General features: G+C 39.8%; 1 protein-coding gene and 1 pseudogene across 2 annotated transcripts in view; one reads left to right on the forward strand and one right to left on the reverse strand.

Annotated features, from left to right (window-relative positions):
- The window catches only part of TMEM38B (transmembrane protein 38B), a 47,849-nt gene that overhangs the window by 2,375 nt on the left and 25,274 nt on the right, over window positions 1–20,200 (forward strand). For both annotated transcript variants that reach the window (XR_007923490.2, XM_008256762.4), the window contains exon 2: window positions 4,063–4,219. Coding sequence is in view for 1 of the 2 variants with exons in the window: in XM_008256762.4 (XP_008254984.1) it covers window positions 4,063–4,219 (157 nt within the window). In the remaining variant the exon portion in view is untranslated. The remainder of the gene's footprint in view (window positions 1–4,062; window positions 4,220–20,200) is intronic.
- On the reverse strand, window positions 18,549–19,508 carry LOC100357794 (U5 small nuclear ribonucleoprotein 40 kDa protein pseudogene; annotated as a pseudogene).

Here is a 20,200-nt window from a genome sequence, read left to right on the forward strand (position 1 = left end):
TCATTTATTTTTAAAATGAATACATAAAGAAGTATTTAGGATTTTTCTGTTGTTTCTTATATGCTATTTATTGATTGCTTGTGGGCCTCAAAAATTTTGTTTGTTAGTTTTTAAAAAGATTTATTTATTTGAAAGGAAGAGTTACAGAGAGGCAGAGGCAGAGAGAGGTCTTCCATCCACTAGTTTATTCCCTAGATGGCCACCCCGGCCAGAGCTGCACCGATCTGAAACCAAGAGCCAGGAGCTTCCTCTAGGTCTCCCATGCTGGTGCAGGGGCCCAAGGAATTGGGCCATCTTCTGCTTTCCCAGGTCATATCAGAGAGCTAGATCAGAAGTGGAGCAGCTGGGTCTTGAACCTGTGCCCATATGGGGTGATGGGTATTGTTTCAGTGCCATGATACATTATTGTCATCGAAACCTTGCAATAAGAATTCAAAAGAGCTGTATCTCTGCTTTAGAGAATTGAGCCAGAAATAGCTCTTGGGTTTCATTTGACTCCCCCCTCTTTTCTCTGCTGTTAGCGATCAAGTCATTTAACAGAAAGGAGTCAGCAAAGTGTCTGTCTTGTACTGGGCAGTAAATTTGTTTGTGTACATTATCTCAGTTGAAATCAAGATATGCATTGTTAATATTATTTAAGATGAAATTTAAGCCAAGAAAAGTTAAGAGGTCTTACTCAGAGGTTTCAAAAGTAATAAACAGTCACAGCTGCCTGAGTTACGACAATCATAAGTAAGTGAAATTAAAATTTTTATGCTTAACCTCTTGGAAATATTTCACATGTATTTATTACCCTGTCATGCTAAACATTATAGAGCACTTACTCCATACTAAGTCTCTGTTGGAGTCCTAAGGATTAGCAGTTTTTGATGGAGATAAAACTTGTGAACGAAATTTAGAATGTGATACGTATTAAGAGGAATGAATAAAATCATCAAAAGTTGAGGACAAAGGAAAGTTATTTTGGTAGACTTATCCAGAAATGGGTATTATGTGAGTGAATACTATGTATGAAAAGCATTTAGTGAATTTGATTTGGATTATTTCAGTGGTCAAAGGAGAACCTGAGTATGTTTGGATTTGGTTTAGCTCATGAATGGTGAGTGTCAGTTAAAGGTAATGCTTGATCTTCTGTTGGAACACTTATTAGGGGCCAGTGCTGTGGTATAGTGGGTATAGCCACCACCTGTAGTGCTGGCAGCCCACATGGGCTCCTGTTTGAGTCCCAGTTGTTCCACTTCTGATGCAGCTCTCTGCTATGGCCTGGGAAAGCAGTGGAAGATGGCCCAGGTCCTTGCCCCCCACCCCCCACCCGGCCCCGCACCCTCAATGAAGACCTGGAAGAAGCTCCTGGCTCCTGGCTCCAGATCAGCTCAGCTCTGGCTGTTGCAGTCATCTGGGGAGTGAACCAGCGGATGGAAGACCTCTCGTCTTTATCTCTCTCTTTAACTCTTTCAAATAAATAAAATAAATCTTAAAAAACAAAACAAAACAAAACAAAAAGAACAGTTATTAGGAAATACAGAAGATGAACACATCAGTCAATAATCGCTAACTGTATATGAGGTGGATTTTAAATAAAGTTCATGGAAAAATAGAATTAAAAGATAATGCAAATTTTCTACAAACATGTTAAAGGCCCCTCATATTTGTCAGAAGTAATCAGTACTGTGGGGATGTGTTTTCATAGTGACTGTTGTGCTATGATGGGCCCATTAGAACTCTCATTAAGTTGCAGCTTCCCTTTCAAGAATGTGTCTCCAGTGCTAACCAGGCCTGTAAAAGAGAGAGGGAGACACCCATAAACACACAGGATGCACAGAGTGGGGAGAGAAAAAGTAGCAGACAGATGGGAGGTGGAGGTGGAGACGGAGTATAAGTAAACGTAGGAAAAGACTAGAAATAGTCACTCAGAGGAGGAGGAGTGTGAATGGTAGGAGAGAGGAAATTGAGTAGTTTTTTTCCTGTGTACTTCTGTGATAATAGTGATAGCCAATACTTCCTACTTACTGTATGGTAGGCCCCACTCTGAGTGCTTTAAATGTACTTACTCATAGTTGACCTTACAACAACCCTATGATATGGGTTACTTTTTCCCTTTTCCTTTTATATCAATAAAAGGGCTAGAGGTGGGGGCATCTGTATTTTAAAGATGTGGGGAAAAGGACAGTTTACTTGTTGGGTTTACCCAAAGAATAAGTACTAGAGCTAGGATCTGTGTCTGGGCAGTAAATGTTCTAGAATCCTAGAATCCTTTTTTTTTTTTTTTAAGCATTGTGTGTTGCTTTCAACCTGAGGATGGCTTAATGGCATTGTTTATTGTTCAGCTAGTGCTCATTGATGGAATGGAAAAAAATTGTGCTCATTATTGTGCTGGCTAGTACAATAATCAGTCACACTGTAGGAGCAGGGCCCATATATTATGTTTGTGTATATTCTAGACACAGTGGTATCATATATTGCATTGGAATTTTGCACTAAATACAGCATGGCCTTGTATCGTTGAAATACCTCTTGAAGATTCTTAGGCTTAAGGGAAGATGCTATACTGGAGATTGACATCCTTTAGTAAGTTTCTTGTAAGTGGATTTTTCTTTAGATTGGAGCAGTAACCATTTCTTGAGTTACCACCAGATACGTATCATTACACTTTGGCAGCACTGTACTTTTCAGGATATGTACACCACAAGCATGCACATTTACTAAACCATGTTCACCCCTGGGCATATTTTATTTGGGGAATGGTGGATTGCCCTATTCAAATGTTTATTTTCCTTCTGAGCACATATAGATGAATTCCCATGTTAAATACAGGCAACATTGATGTTTTAAATTCATAAACAGATTTGCAAAATTCCAAAAATTTTTTCATTTTATTTCAAAGGCAGAGAGAGAGCAAGGGTGAGCGAGAGAAAAAGATAAATAAAGAGATAAAGACAGATAACAGAGAAAGATCTGCTTCACTCTCAAAGTGCCTATTAACAACTAGAGCTAGGCCAGGACAAAGACGCCAAGAACTCAGTCTGGGTCTCCCACCTGAGTGGTAGGGAACCGTTTACTTCAGCCATCATCATTCCCTTCCTGCATATGCATTAACAGGAAGCTAGAATTGAAAGCAGAGCCAGGGCTTGCACCCAGACACTGACAGGGGATGCATGTGTTCCACGTCACTTCTTAACTGCTGTGCCAAACACTGGCCCTGCAGTTGTTTTTTTTTTTTTTTTTTTTTAGTGGTGGCTTGTTTTTACATAAATGGGCCTCTTTCTGAAAGTAACAGTAGCTGTCAGTTTGGTTATGTATTCTTGTAGACCTTAGTCTATGCATTACTTGCATATGTATATACCTAGAAAAATATCTTGTTTTCTGTTTTTTTCCTTGTAAATGATTTCATACTATACATACTGTTTACACATATGATTCTCTTTTTGCACAATTTTACATATAGTATGTAAAACTGCTGTATTCTTTTGAACTAGGTGCATTGTATTCTCAGATTAGATATGGTATAATTTGTTAAATTTTTTATTGATTTATTTATTTAAAGGGCAGAGTTACAGAGAGGCATAGGCAGAGAGAGAGAGAGAACACTCTTGCATCTGCTGGTTCACTCCCCAAATGGCTGCAACAGCTGGAGCAAGGCCCATCCAAAACCAGGAGGCCAGAGCTTTTTCTGGGTTTCCAATGTGGGTGCAGAGACCCAAGCAGTTGGGCCATCTTCCCTTGCTTTCTCAGGTGCATTAGCAGGGAGCTAGATTGGAAGTGAAGAAGCCAGGACACAAACTGGTGCCCATATGTTGCCGGTACTGCAGGCTGCAGCATTACCTGCTTTGCCACAGTGCCGGCCCCTAAAATTTTAATTATATAATTAATAAATGAACATTATATTTTAAATAATTCAAATATAATTATATCATACAATTAAAATAAGTTTAGAGCTCCCTTGACCATCTCTTTAATCCCAGGCTTCCCTTAAGAGATAACAATAGTTAACAGTTTGTTGCTATTGTAGGTCCTTTTCTGTGTGGTCCATGTTTAAACCATGTTTTTACTTTACCATTTTAGGAGCAGCGGCAGTGGCATGGAAGAATCCAGTTTCAAGCTGGTTTACTGCTATGCTCCACTGCTTTGGTGGGGGAATTCTATCCTGTATACTGCTTGCAGAGCCTCCGTTGAGGTTTCTTGCAAACCACACTAATATTTTGCTGGCATCTTCAATCTGGTAAGCTACCATTTTGACGAACTCTGAGACATTTTAAAATTTGTTTTATTAATTGTTAATAGAATGAAATTCTTTTATTTTGAAAAGTTAATACATATACAAGGAAAGAAACCAAATAATGTCAAAGACTTTAAGTGCAAAGAGTATCTCTTTCTCCCCTTCTCCAAGAGGCAATTATTGTTTTTTTTTTGTCATATGTGTCTTTTTTTTTTTTTTTTTTTGACAGGCAGAGTGGACAGTGAGAGAGAGAGACAGAGAGAAAGGTCTTCCTTTTGCCGTTGGTTCACCCTCCAATGGCCGCCGCAGCTGGCGCGCTGCGGCCGGCGCACTGCGCTGATCCAAAGGCAGGAGCCAGGTGTTTCTCCTGGTCTCCCATGGGGTGCAGGGCCCAAGCACTTGGGCCATCCTCCACTGCCTTCCTGGGCCACAGCAGAGAGCTGGCCTGGAAGAGGGGCAACCAGGACAGAATCCGGCTCCCTGACTGGAACTAGAACCCGGGGTGCTGGCGCCGCAGGCGGAGGATTAGCCTATTGAGCCACGGCACCGGCCCATATGTGTCTTTAGTGGAAGCATTTGAAATATGAAAGGGTGTTAAACTTTTGGCCTCAAATGGTTTATCTTGTGAACCTACCCATACACACAGATATACAATGTAATAAAATTATGTGACCCACTAAACAAAAAGTCCAAGTGATTATGGCTCAAATATGATTGTTCCTGTCGTACTCTTTGTGGGACTTTTTTAGAGCCTTATACGATTTTTTGAACGTTAGTTTTAATTTTGAAGGGAAGAAAAAAAAATTAGGAATTGCTTTGGATTCTTTGAAGTCTAAATTCAGGTTTCCTTAAGATTGATTCATTAATTTTTTTAAAAAAGTATAATACAAATCAGTGTGCTTTGTTATATCAAAAGCAATAACTGTGCTTTCAGTTGAAAACTGTATTAAGTAACATATTAGAATGACAAAGTTTATTTTTCTGCTACTTTAAAAATGAATATATAACCAGTTATATTAGGGCTTATTATAAATAGCAGCAATAAGAAAAAGTTGTAATGGTAGAAAGTATATAACAATATATTTGATAGCTGCTGTTTATTGATTTATATGTCAGCTAAATTCTTTATATTTACTTTCATATTTAATCATAATAGTACTGTGAGGTAGCTATTACTATTATTATTACCCCATTTGGCAGATGGGAAAGCTGGGACAAAATTGTTGCTATAATTTTCACATCTAGTAAGTGAGTTAAAAACAAGAAGTTTTACTGTAGAGTCTTTATACTTAGACACAGTCTTTTATAGATTTGCTTATCTCTTTTTTTAAACAATTTGCTAATTTATTTGAAAGACTCAGCAAGAGGGAGAGATAGGGGAGGAGAGATTGAGAGATTGAGAGATCTTCCATCTGTTGGTTCACTCCCCAAATGGCAGCAATGGCTGGGGCTGCACCAGGCTAAAGTGAGCAACCTGGAGCTGCCATCCAGGTCTCCCACATGGGTGGCAGGGGCCCAGGTACTTGGACCATTTTCTGCTGCTTTCCCAGATGCATTAACTGGAAGCTGGATCAGAAGTAGAAAAGCCAGGATATGGGATGCCGGCGTCCTCAGTGTTGCAGCAGTAGTTTAACCTGTTGCTCTGTACTGCCAGCTCTCCCTTATCTATCTCTTAAAGGATAGTCTTCCAGTGGCTATATGTTTTGAAAATTTTTTAAGGACTGTAATTTCTGTAACAATATTTTAAAAAGATATAGCATTTGGGAAAATTTTGTGTGTATAGATGCTAAAGCTATGGGAAAAGTTAAGATACCCATAATCTGACACTTCCTGTCAATCATTTCCACTTCTACTCCTCTAGAACTAGTCACCATTGTATCTTGCCTGCACAGTGGCATTAGCTGCTTAAGGGACTAGTTGCTCCTTTTGTTATTGCTCTGAGTCTTTTCTTCATCCAATAAAACATAGGGATTATTTTAAAGTAAATTAGAACATGTCAATCCTATGGTAGTTTCTATGTGTTAAGACTAAAATCCCGGGGCCAGCTCTGTGGTATAGCAGGTAAAGCTGCTGCCTGCAGTGCCAGCATCCGATAATGTCCGCCTGTTCGAGTCCTGGCTGCTCCACTTCTGATCCAGCTCTCTGCTATGGCCTGGGAAAGCTGTAGAAGATGGTGCAAGTCCTTGGGCTTCTGCACCCATGTGGGAGACCCAGAGGAAGCTCCTGGCTCCTGTCTTTGGATTGGTGCAGCTCCAGTCTTTGCGGCCATCTGGGGAGTAAACCAGTGGATGGAAGCCTGTCTCTCTGTCTGCCTCTGCCTCTCTAATTCTGCCTTTCAAATAAATAAATAAATCTTAAAAAAAAAAAAGAATAAAATCCCAGAGCCTGTAACACCCTACTGAATCTTCCCTGGCACTTTCTTTGGTGTTATGTCTTACTACTGCACTCCTGTTCACTCCACTGGAGCCACATTAGCGTTGCTGTTTCTGGAACACAAAAGGTATTCTACCTGAGTGCCTTTGTACTTGATTTCTTCTACCTGTTGTTCTTTCCCTAAAAGGCTTGTGCTTTCTTTTATTATAGAGCCCTTACATAATTGCCATACTATTCATCATTTTTCTTCTTGGACTTATTATTTCCTGACATATTATCTGTTAATTTTTTTATGTTGTTTTATCTCACTGTACTAGTAAAACAGTTTATCAGAGCAGGAACTTTGTTTTGTTAACCATGTGCCAAATACTGTTCTAGATTCAGTAAGTACCTTGCTAAAGGAATGGACTACTATATATTGTTAGACTCCAACTATTTTGAATAGCAAGGAATTACATGTCTTGATTAGTTGATCCCTTAAATAAAATTGCTCATGCATAAATATATGCTTTCTTGGCTTAAATTAAAAGATTTGTGAGAAATGGAAAATAGGGGATGGCACTGTGGTGCAGTGGGTTAAGCCACCGTCTGTAGTGCTGTCATCCTATATGGACACTGATTTGAGTCCTGGCTGCTCACTTCTGATCCAGCTCCCTGCTAATGCACCTGGGAAAGCAGCAGAAGATGACCCCAGTGCATGTGGGAGACATGGGTGAAGCTCCTGGCTCTTGGCTTCGGCCTGACCCAGCCCTAGCTAATGCAGCCAACTGTAGAGTGAACCACTGACTAGAAGATCTCTCTCTCTGTCTCTCCCTTTCTTTAACTCTGACTTTTTTTAACAAAGAAAAGAAAAGAAAGAAAAGGAATGGAAAATAAAATACATTTTAATGCAGTGAATTAATAGTATACTATTTAATTATTAATTAACCTCAGCTTTTATTTTTCTCCTTTTGCATACGAAGAAATTGAGGCTTAGAAAGTTGGTTAATGGTAAAGTCTAGATTTCAACTCATGGATTTAGACTATGATTTTAATTAGAGTTTTCATTATGAATAATCTGGTTTGATTAAAATTTCAATTAACACTGAAAAGGTACATAAATATTTATGAAATATGTGAAGTAGAAAGAATTATGATATAATGAAAACTTATACCTATCATTTAGAGTAAGAAAAATACTACCACTTGAAAATTTTGTTACTATAATTTGCTATTATAAAGTGAAAAATAAAAAGTATGAAAGCCACATATATGGTCTAATAAATTATTATAGTGTACATCCTTATAATTACATCTAAGTCAAGAAATAGAACTTTGTTGGGGTCGATGCTATGGTGCAGCGGGTTAAAGCCCTGGCCTGCGGCCTGTGATGCCACCATCCCTTATGGGTGCCAGTTCGAGTCCTGGATGCTGCATTTCTGGTCCACCTCTCTGCTAATGTGCCTGGAAAAGCAGTGGAGGATGGCCTAAGTCCTTGGGCCCCTGTGCCCATGTGGGAGACCTAGAGGAAGCTCCTGGCTTCAGATCAGCTCAACTCTGGCCTTCGCGGCCATTTGAGGGGTGAACCAGCAGCTGGAAGACTCTCTCTTTATGTGTATCTCTTTCTCTGTAACTCTGTCTTTTTAAATAAATAAAATAAATATTTGTTTTAAAAAAAAGAAATAGAACTTTTTCATGCATCCCAGAAGTCATTTCTGTTTGCCCCATTCCAATCAGCCTTCTTGTCACCTTAACCATTATAACACATCATTATTCTAACTTCTCTTTTTTACATGTTTTTATGATTTTATCTCCCAATATTCTTTTCTAGACTTTATAGTTTAGTCATACCTAAGTCTACATTTTCTAATTGGCTCTTTAGTTTTTTCCTTAATACTTAAAACAATTGCTCATTAATTGGGAATTGCAAAGTAATAATAGACTATTAATTAATGTAAGTAGATACTTCCCATTTCTCATCTATTATTTGGTAAACCAATAGTATAGTTCATATAGGAAATTCAAGGTAAATGCTTGATTGTTTCTCTTTATCAGTTTTTCAGATAGTAAACTGGTCCTCCGTCCTCCAAAGGTGATCACTTTTTGAATAGTAATAAACTCATGAGTTTAGCATAGTTTGTGAATTTCAGGAAAATTCAGTTTTTATCATTATAGAAGCTCAAATTGTCCATCTCTGGGTAGTAGAATCTTTTTCACCATTGACTCCTGAGACTTTGGATTAGCATCCTTGCCTCTTGGTGTTAATAAAATTCATTTTGTATGTACTTTTCTTCTGGACTCACCCATATCTCTTAAGAAAAGTATTTTAGTGAGAAACGGTATTTTAAGACCATAGTGTAAGGATACTCATTTTCACTGGTTCATTGTCCTTTGTTTCTAGGCTATTTCAGTGAACAGAGCTAGGAATAACTCTTGAGTTCTACTGATATTTCTAATTTGAATTCAAGACTATAGAGCATTTGTTTTAATTTAAAGGTGGAGGAGAGAAACACACACACACACACACACAGTGACCTCTCTTACATCTTCTAATTCGTTCTCCAAATGCTAGCAACAGTTGGGACTGGGCCAAAGCTGTGATTCTGGAACTCAGTCTGAGTCTTGAATGTAGATGGTCAGGGCCCCAAGTACTTGGGCCATCACCTTCTGCCTCATAGGGTGCTCATTAGCTGGATGCTGGAATCAGAAGTAGAGCCAGGATGCAAGCACAGGTACACCAGCTTGGGATGCCAGTGCCCCAGGTGGCAAGTTAACTTCCGTGCAGACTTCTGTCCCTAGAGCTTTTATTAAATTTTTCACCGCTGTATATCCACCTCCTTCTTCTATACTAAGAATTTTGGTTCTTAAGGGCATAGGACATGACAGATTTAGAGTATTCCAATAGTCTGATGTGTACAAAGTAGTCTCAAAGTAGTCTTAGAGTAACAGTACTAACACTGTCATGGATATTACATAAAGCATGGTTTTTTTTTGTGTATGTATATATATATATATAAATAAGTATATATGTAATTTTTATTCTCCCATTTAAAAAAATGAAGGTACCATTCTACACTATCATTGTTTTATATTCTTTACATACTGTACTTTTTCCTTGTGAGACTTCATTCAGTCTTAGTTTTTCACCCAGCTTTACATTTAATGAGTGTCACCAGTTCTTAGGTCTGTATCTCTCTAGTAATTTTGGTTGTCTGAAGCTTGTATTCATCTGGAACAATAGTCCTTGAGTTCTGTTATATTGAGGAATTTGTCTTTATTGTACTTGAAAATCAGTTTTACTGGTTCACTCCTTAATTGGCTACAAAAGCCAGGTCTGGGCTAGGTGGAAGTCAAGAACTCCATCTTGTATCTCCCACATGGCCACGTGGAAATAGGACCAAGTACTTGGGCCATCTTCTGCTATCTTCAAAGGTACATTAGTAGGAAGCTGGTTCAGAAGTAGAGGAGCCAGGACTTTAACTGGTACTCTAGTGTGGAGTGTTGGCATTGCAAGTGGTAGCTTAACCTGCTGTACCACAAAGCTGGCCCTGGGTCCCATCCACTTGAGCTATCACCTGCTGCCTCCCAGGATGCCCATTATCAGGGAGCTAGAAATGGGGCAGAGCTTGCATTTGAACCTAGGCAATCAGATGTAGGATGCAAACATTTCAAGTGGTGTCTTAACGACTGTACCAGTTATCTGCCCTATCTTTGGTTTTTAATGGAAATATTTTTCCCTTTTTGCTTTCTGTCTTAGGAGGCACTATGTTTTATATTTATTTCTCTTTGTGTTTTCTGGTTTGGGCTTTATTTCCGAAAGTTTTGTTTTCCTTTATTTTTTCTTTCCTGAGTATTGTATTTTTAGTTTTCAATTTCTACAATTCTAGTTTTTATTGTGCTTTTATGTCTTCCATCACTTTTTAAATGTCTTTTTTGGAAGATTTATTTATTTATTTATTTGAAAGTCAGAGTTACAGAGAGAGAGGAGAGGCTGAGAGAGAGGTCTTCCATCTGCTGATTCACTCTCCCCAATTGGCTGCAACAGCTGGAGCTGCGGCAATTTGAAGCCAGAAGTGTCTTCCGGGTCTCCCACGCGGGTGCAGGGGCCCAAGGACTTGGGCCATCTTCTACTGCTTTCCCAGGCCATAGCAGAGAGCTGGATCAGAAGTGGAACAGCCAGGATTCGAACCAGCGCCCATATTGGATGCTGGCACTGCAGGCAGTGGCTTTACCCACTATGCCACAGCGCTGGCCCCTTTTAAATATCTTTAACTTGTTTGGAAATAGTGTGTTACAGTTTTCATTCTGTTTTGTGAGCACAGTTTCCTGAGTGTTTTCATTGTAGGGATTCACTCTTTTTCTTTTCTTTTTATTAACTTTATATGGAATTTGACCTTGCTACTTTTCTGTTGGTCATTTTTATATGAAATTGGTTTCTTGAACTTTAGGAATAAGGGAGAATGCGGGAAAGATTTTCTGACTTCACAGAGCTTCCACTTCTGTTCTTATATAGTGTTCAAAAGATAATGACCTGCTGGGATTTCCTGGGTCTTTTCCCTTTCCCCAGTTTGATCTGGACCTTCCTTTTTTGCTTTTATTCTTTTCCACTCAGTGTTGATTTTGCTCCAGCCGTTTCTTCTCAGTGTGGGGCTTGTTTTAGAAGAGAGCCCTGGCAGGTCAATTTTGAAAGCTAGTGGAGACTAAATTGCACGAGCGCTTTCAGGCTTTCTTATCCTGGACTCTTTCTCTTGTCTGCTACTTGAGATGCCAGAACCCGTCCTAATTTCAGATTTTTTTTTGTCATTGTGTTGTTTTTTTGTTTTCAAATTAGCCTGCTGTACTTTCTATTGAATGCCTATGCTCTATGTTGAAGTTACTTTGTTCTTAAGTCCCATCAGTTGTTGCCTTCTTCCTGCAAAGTAGTACAGGTCTTGTGGGTGTTAGTGATTTGTCTTTAAGCACTGCATTTTGGAATTTGCGGGGTTGCCGTGATGTTTCTATGTGGAGCTTGAAGAGACCATAAGGCATGCAAGCCATGACCATCTTCGCAGAAATCCCTGCCACTTGTTTTGATGTCCTTTTGTATAACCCTCTTACATCCATTTCTTTTCCTTCCTCTAAGGTAACCATTATCCTTAATTTTGTAATTATTCCTTTCCTTTTTAAACAAGATTTCTTTATTTTTTGAAAGGTGGAGTTACAGAGAGAGAGAGAAACAGAGATCTTCCATCCATTGGTTCACTTCCAAATGGCCTCAGTGGCCAGGGGTGGGCTAGTCCAAAGCCAGGAGCTTCTTCCAGGTCTCCCACATGGGAGAAGGGGCCCAAGCACTTGGGTTGTCTTCCACTACTTTCCCAGGTGCATTAACAGGGAGCTGGATCGGAAATGGAGCAACTGGGACATGAACTGGTGCTCACTGTGCCACAATGCTGGCCCTTCCTATGCTTTTCCATGTAGGTTTAACATGTTTATATCCCTAAACAATATAGTATTTGAAAGTGTTATAAATGGAATCATTTGTATTTTTTCTGTGACTTGATGTTTTTTGTTCAGCTACTGTTCCTGAGATTCATTCTTATGTGTATGGTTGTAATTTTTTAGTTTTTACTGCTATATTACATAAAAGAACTAATATATTATAATTTATTCATACTTTCTTCTGTTGTCAGAGTTCTTTCTAGTTTTTCCTGTTACAATGTTTCTAAGAACATCTTGAATGTATTTACTAGTATGTATGAGCAAGATTTTCTCTTAGTGTATGCTTCAAGTAGATTTATTGAATGTAATATGGGGAAAGAATATATTATGGGGAAAGTGATTCTTAAACTCTATTTGATAGTGCTAAATCAGTTCCTAAAGTGATTGTGCTAACTTACATTCTTACTACAATGCACCCAATCTAAGAACTTGGCTTTATCAATAATTTTATATATACTCATTTATTCTTTCCTATCCCATCTCTTTCCTGGTTTCCCACAGATAACCTCTATTACCAGGATTGTGTTTATCTTACCTTTTAAAACTAATTACGTTGGGGCCGGTGCCATGGTGTAGTAGGTTAATCCTCCGCCTGCGGTGCCTGCATCCCATATGGGCGCCGATTCTAGTCCCGGTTGCTCCTCTTCCAGTCCAGCTCTCTGCTGTGGCCCGGGAAGGCAGTGGAGGATGGCCCAAGTGCTTGGGCCCTGCACTTTCATGGGAGACCAAGAAGAAGCACCTGGCTCCTGGCTTCGGAATGGTGCAGTGCCGGCCGTAGCAGCCATTTGGGGAGTGAACCAATGGAAGAAAGACCTTTCTCTCTGTCTCTCCCTCTCACTGTCTGTAACTCTACTTCTCAAATAAATAAATAAAATCTTTAAAAAAACTAATTATGTCATATACATGAATAAACAATTTTTAATTTTTTTGGCCCTATTTTAAAACTGTTGTATCATACTATCCATAGTTTTCTGGGACTTTTTTTTTTTTTTTCCAGTCAACATTTGTCCTTGTATTTTTAGGTAGCTTTAGAACATTTCTTCTCATTACTATAGAAGCCATTTGAATAATGTCTATATTTAATTATTCTGTTGATGAAATTTTCTTTGGTTTAGTTCCTTTGCTGAACGTTAGAGAACAACAGCAATATAGCAACCACTTGCATAGTATTTACTATGTCCCAGATACTTTTCTAAGTGCCTTGTGTATATTACCTCATTTAAACTTCACAAGAACCCTATAAGGTAGTTGTTATATTTTATTCTTATTTAACAGACCATGTACCTGAGACGTGGAAGATTATTACAGATACTGAATAGTTGGAGGCTGGATTCAAATCTAGGGTATCTAGTCCTTTTGTCTGTGCATATGCAGTATATTGTTTTGTACTCTGGAAATGAAAACATTATGTCTGTCCTCACAGACCTTTAAATGTAAATAGTGATACTGACTTTAAAGGCATAATAACATCTTTTGCTTTCTTTAAGGTTTTAATATTTAGAAAAAACTTATAATCTTTGCTTCATTTGATTTTTAGAGATAAAATGATGTTTGGAATGTGCTTTAAACTCTGACATGCAAGATCATCTTTATATTTTTTCTCTTATCCTTTAACAGTTTTTGTTATTTAAATATATTTTAACAGACATGTAAGAATTGTACATATTTATGAGGTACTATGTGATGTTATGGTGCATGCATAGATTGTGTAATGTCTAGTCAAGGTGAATATATTTATCTCTTAAAGCATTTAACTTTTCTTTATAATGAAAATATCTTATTTAGTGCACAGTTGCTTATAGTGCACACATCTGGAGACTAGCACCATCTACTGGTTAAAGAGCATTAGTGGATTATGTTGTAGTAACTGCTTGGGAGACAGTGTACACTTTCATAGGATTTTTCTCTTTGAAAAGCTGTTTCTTGGGAGGATAAATTTTTTTAAGAAGATTTATTTATTTATTTGAAAGGCAAAGTTACAAAGAGGCAGAGAGAGAGAGAGAGAGACAGAGAGAGAGAGAGATCTGGTTAGGGAGAGAGCGAGAGAGAGAGAGAAAGAGCAAGAGAGAGCATGAGCGAGCTGTATCTTCCATCTTCTGGTTCATTCCCCAAATGGCTACAATGGCCAGGGCTGAGCCAGGCTGAAGCCAGGAGCCAGGAGCTTCTTACAGGTCTACCACATGGGTGCAGGGGCCCAAGTACTTAGATCCTCTTCTGCTGTTTTCCCAGGCACGTTAGCAGGGAGCTAGATTGGAAGTAGAGCAGCTAGGACTTGAACCAACACCCATATGGGATGCTGGTGCTGCAGACTGTGGCTTTACCCACTAAGCCGCAGTGTCAGCCCCGGAAACAAATATTTTATAATTTTTGTGTATATTGATTTTGTGCCTCAGTGTATTTTCCTTGAACTTCCAAGTGTTGTTTATCATCCATTGCACAGTTGCATAACTGAGACTCCATTTACATGAGGAAAAACACAGGAGAAGACATAGTTTTTTTGGTGTTATTATAGCATGTACGTAGAATGTTAATTTTTTAAAGTGCTAAGAATAAGAACAAAGCTGCCATATTGGACTAGTGTGAACACTATTTAGTTTTTCTTCTGTCTTGGTTTAGTTAGTGATATTGTCTGTGACAGAGGAGTGGGATTGATAGTAGAGTGAAAACTTAGTGGCAGATTCTGGGGAACTTCTGAGCTCAACTTGCATTGTGAAGCTAAATGCTACTCTTACCTTTCTTACAATTGGTTTATCTTTTGTTTGTTACTGGCCAAAGGTCTTGCTTATATTCTGTTTTAGACTATTTATTAAAATTTATTTTTATTTACTTGAGAAGCAGAGTGACAGAGAGAGAGATATCTTCTGTTGCTGATTCATTTCCCAAATGCGTGCAGCAGCCAAGACTGGGCCAGGTTAAAGTCAGGGTCTCAGGAACTCCATCTGGGTCTCCTGGTGAGTGGCAGGGATCTAAGTACTGGAGCTTATCGTCAGCTGTCTTCCATGTATGCATTAGTTTCTGATATGAGATGTAGGTGACGTAATTGACTGTGCCATATGCCTGCTCTTGAACTAACCACTATTTTTTCTTTAAAATATTTTGTTTGTTTATTTGAGAAGTAGAGTTTCAGAGAGAGGGAGAATCAGAGAGAGAGGCCTTCCATCTGCTCCTTCACTCCCCAAATGGCAGCAACAGCTGGAGCTGAGCCAATGTGAAGCCAGGAGCTAGGAGCTTCTTCTAGGTCCCCCATGTGGGTGCAGGGCCCAAGCACTTGGGCCATCTTCTACTGCCTTCCCAGGCCTTAAGCAGAGAGCTGGATTGGAAGAGGAGCAGCTGGTATACAAACTGGCCACCCACATGGGATGCTGGCACTGCAGGTGGAGGCTCAGCCTCCTGCACCACAGCCTTGGCCCCTAACCTCTATTCTTTGTCATTTTTTCCCCTCTCTGTTAACCTAATCTGTGTGACTTAAAAATGTATGAGAAATCAATTTTTGTCTTCCAATTCCATTTATTCTCCCTTTTCCTAGTATTTTTTTTTCCAGGTACTTTATAAAAGTACCGTAGATGTGAAATTTAATTTAGATGAAATTATAGTCTTTACAGAAGGAGGGATATGGTGGTTAGTTAATGAATGTTGGGTGAATGATTCAAAAGGAATTTCAGAAAGCTAATTTGTGTTTTTCTTTTTTAAATCTTTGAAAGTTTTTTTTATTTATTTAAGGGGAACAAATATCATGTATTTCATATATACAGTTTTTTTTTTTTTTTGACAGGCAGAGTGGACAGTGAGAGAGAGAGACAGAGAGAAAGGTCTTCCTTTTTTTGCCGTTGGTTCACCCTCCAATGGCCGCCGCGGCCGGCGCGCTGCGGCCAGTGCACCGCGCTGATCCGATGGCAGGAGCCAGGAGCCAGGTGCTTTCCTGGTCTCCCATGGGGTGCAGGGCCCAAGCACCTGGGCCATCCTCCACTGCACTCCCTGGCCACAGCAGAGAGCTGGCCTGGAAGAGGGGCAACCGGGACAGAATCCGGCGACCCAACCGGGACTAGAACCCGGTGTGCCGGCGCCGCTTGGCGGAGGATTAGCCTAGTGAGCCGCGGCGCCGGCCTTCATATATACAGTTTTAATAGCATAATGATACTTCCCACCCTACCCTCTCTCCTCCTTCCTTTCTTATTTGTCTTTTAATTTTTAAAATGACTTATTTTAAGTTTAATTTCTAATCACAAGCTGAAGCCTCTACTAAATAAAGAATTATAAATTTACATACTAGTAGAAAAATCACTGTTCTTCAATAGTATAGATCAGCTATAAACAATAATCAAATTTTAAGATATCAGTTTTGCTTATATACATGACTTTTTTTGTACTCTGTATTAGTTAACACAAATCAGGGAAAATATATGATATTTGTCTTTTTGGGATTGGCTTATTTCTCTAAGCATAATGGTCTCCAGTTGCATCATTTTGTTGCAAAAGACAGGATTTCATTCTTTTAAATGGCTATTTAACATTATTCCGTTTTGTATATATATACCACAATTTAGTTAGCTATCAGTTGACGGACATCTGGGTTGATTCCATATCTTAGCTCTTAGAATTGAGTGCTGTAAACGTGGGTATACAGATAACTCTCTTGTATGCTGATTTCAGATCCTTTGGTAAATTCCCAGGAGTGGAATGGCTGGGTGATATGGTAGATGTATTTTCAGATTTCTGAGGAATCACCATACTGTATTTCATAATGGTTGTACTAGTTTACATTCCCACCAACAGTGTATTAGAGTACCTTTTTCCTCCACACCCTTGCCAGCATTTTTTGATTTTTGGGTGATATCCATTCTGACTGGAGTGAGGTGAAGCCTCATTGTGGCTTTTATTTGCGTTTCCCTGCTTAGTGATCCTCAGCATCTTTTCATGTGTCTGTTGGCCATTTGTGTTTGGTCCTTTGAAAAATGCCTATTCATATCCTTAGCCCATTTCTTAACTGGGTTATTTGTTTTGTTGAGTTTCTTGAGTTCTTTATATATCCTGGATATTAATCCTTTATCAGATGTATAGTTTGCAAATAGTGTCTTCTGACAAAATGAGATTACAGGTGCTAGCTGTGTGGCATAGTGTGCTAAGCCTCTGCTTGTGGTGCCGGCATCCCCTATGGGCGCTGGTTTGTATCCCAGCTGCTCCTCTTCTGATCCAGCTCTCTGCTATGGCCTGGGAAAACAGTGAAAGATGACCTAAGTCCCTGGGCGCCTGCACCTGCATGGGAGAACTGGAAGAAGCTCCTGTCCCCTGGCTTAGGGTTGGCCCTGCTCCAGCCGTTGCAGCCATTTGGGGAGTGAACTAGTGGAAGGAAGGCCTTTTTGTTTGTCTCTCCCTCTCTGTGTTACTCTCTCAAATAAACCAAATCTTAAAAAAGAGAGAATAATTTGTATTATAGAGAAGGAATGGTTGGTTGAGGAGGCATTGGTCTCATCTGTTTACTTGCAAGTCTATTGAACACAGCAATTAATTGTTCTTTTGCTGTGTGGCTGTTTAACACTCTTAAAATAAGAAAGATTTTTTAAGATGTTAACTTACAGGTGTATTTTAGAAATTCCTGATTAAATAGCATGGTGACTTACTTGTTTAGAAATAGCAGTAATTATCAATTTTATGTGGTGTGATGTTTCATAGTTCAATATAAGATGTCCAAAATTACTGTTGTGATAGTGTAATAAAGATAGGCCTGGTATAGGCAATGAAAATGAGGTGATCTGTAATATGAATTACTGCAAAAGTGAAACAAAATCTTCCTTTCCTAATCTGTTCTATAATAGATAACCATAGTATTATAACTTTATTAAAAACACATTGAAAAATTGATAACTAAGTATAATCAAATTCTCAGAAATTAGTTCTATATATTCTATATTCAAAGAGCAGTGTACAGAGACGCAAAATGCTGTATGAACATGTCAAATTTTGAAGTGAAGGATTTTTTTTTCTTATAAAAAGGCATTTATGTAGCTTTTAATACAAAATGACTCAGAGAAACACAGGAAGAAAATATCACACATGCCAGTTACTGAATTAAGACAAAACAAAACCCAATTAACAAATTTCAATCACATTCCCTGTCTTCAGCCTGGATTAGATAACAGGAAACTACAAAACCAATCAATATTTGTCCCTTTGAAGAATCTTATTTAAAAAGTAAAAATAAAAAGTGAAAAACAAAAAATCCAGTCCCTGAAATCTGCTAGGTGGTTTTGGAGGCCACTAGGAGCTTCCTCAAGCATTCTGGTGACATGAGATACAAGGGGTTGCTGGAGGATGGCCACTGCTCCCCCTGTTTCTTGCTAGTAATGGTCACCTGAGGGCAGACGCCAGCCTGGGCACAATGTGGTGCCACTTATGTAGAAAGAGGTCTCAAGGACAAGCAGCCTTGGTGTCTTCCACTCTGCATCTTCACCGGATCTCACTTATGTGCAGTCTCATGTACTGGGTGCTGAGAGAATGATGGGCTTCATTGAGGACCAGTGTGGCCAGGAAGCTTGTACAATATTCTCCTGCTTGTGATATCCCACACATACACAAACCTATCCGCTGAGCCAGCTGCTATTTGTTTCCATCAGGTGACCAAGAATATCTCAGAAAATTCTTTTCAAAGTTGGGCACATTTCTTTGAACTATCTTCAAATACCTCTCTTTGGGGACAAAAGGCCGGACATCCCAGACCCACACTGTACTGTCCATTGCATTGGACAAGAGATAAGAGCCTTCATAACGTAAACTCAGCACAGCCACTGAATCTGCATGGTCTCTAATGGTGTAGGTTAGCTTGTTTTGGCGTAGGTCCCAGACCTTGATATTGTTGTCTATTCTACCAGAAATAATCTGATTACTTGTTTCATTAAAGATCACAGGTAACACCTGGTATGTGTTCTGAAATGTCTGGATGGCTGCTTTCTTCTGGATATCCCAAAGCTTAACTGTACCTTCGTCACTCCTCGTACAGACAAGCTGGGGGCCTCTCCTGGCTGTATAACAGGAATTCCCAAAGGAAGTGTGTCCTTTCAGCCTTTTAACTCTCCTGTTTCACTGCCAGTTTTATCTGTGGATGCTGAGAGGAGTGTACTGCCATCTGTGTTATAATGCAGCTCCATCACTGCTCCCCTGTGTCCCTTCAGTGTGGCATAGGTATCACAGTCACCATAGACATTCCACAACAATATCAATTGGTCAAATCCTGTGGTTGATAGGGTTGATCCACTGGGGTGAATCTTGCTGCAGTACACTTCTCCTTCCTGTCCTGAGAGCAGCATGAATGGGGCTTGAAGGGAGGAACACCTCAGAGGCCCAGCTTGCAGCAAAGCTCCTGGTGTTGCTTGCCCGACCCTACTGCTCCCAACAGCAACTCATGGCGCTGCCACTTGACTGGGACCAGTGGCAACTCTGGGCCTTTTTGTTTCTGCTGTTCTTTCATGGTGGCAGCCACTTTTCGAGTGAATAATTTTTTTCTTCAGAAAAGCTACTCTTTTCATTCTGTTTCTATGAGGTTTTATTTTTTAATTTTTAAAGATTTATTCACTTGAAAGGCAGAGTTACAGAGAGAGAATGAGAAAGGGGTAGAGTCTGAAGCCAGCATCCTGGAAGTCATTCAGGTCTCCCATGTGGATGGCAGGGGCTCAAGTACTTGGGCCATTTTCTGTTGCTTTCCCAGACCCATTAGCAGGGAGATGGATTGGAAGTGGAGTCCCTAGGATTTGAACTGGCACTCATGGATTGCTGGCATTACAGGTAGTGGCTTAACCCACTGTGCCACAGTGGTGGCCCCTCAAAGACCTTTTTGTTTTGCTCACATAATGTATTCTGTCGCTCCCCCTCTTCGCGGAGGAACGACACAGGACCCTGCGCTGTTCTTTTGTCTGCTCGGCCCTCCCTGGGTTTGCTGCTGGTTCTTCCCGGGTTGGCTACCGTCCCTTCCACCTCTGTGGAAGGGCGGTTCTCCCTGCCACTTTCCCCACTTCCGCAGGGGAGCGGCACACCGCCAGCCGGCTCTCTCGGGGGCTGCACAGGTGTTCCTCTTAGATGTTCCTCGTGCATGTTGTCTCTCTCCTCCTTTATAGTCCTCTTCCGCCAATCTCAACTCTGCTACCCACACGCCGAGTACGCTGC

This window comes from Oryctolagus cuniculus, chromosome 1 (assembly GCF_964237555.1).
Source record: "Oryctolagus cuniculus chromosome 1, mOryCun1.1, whole genome shotgun sequence".
In the NCBI taxonomy this organism is placed as follows: domain Eukaryota; kingdom Metazoa; phylum Chordata; class Mammalia; order Lagomorpha; family Leporidae; genus Oryctolagus; species Oryctolagus cuniculus.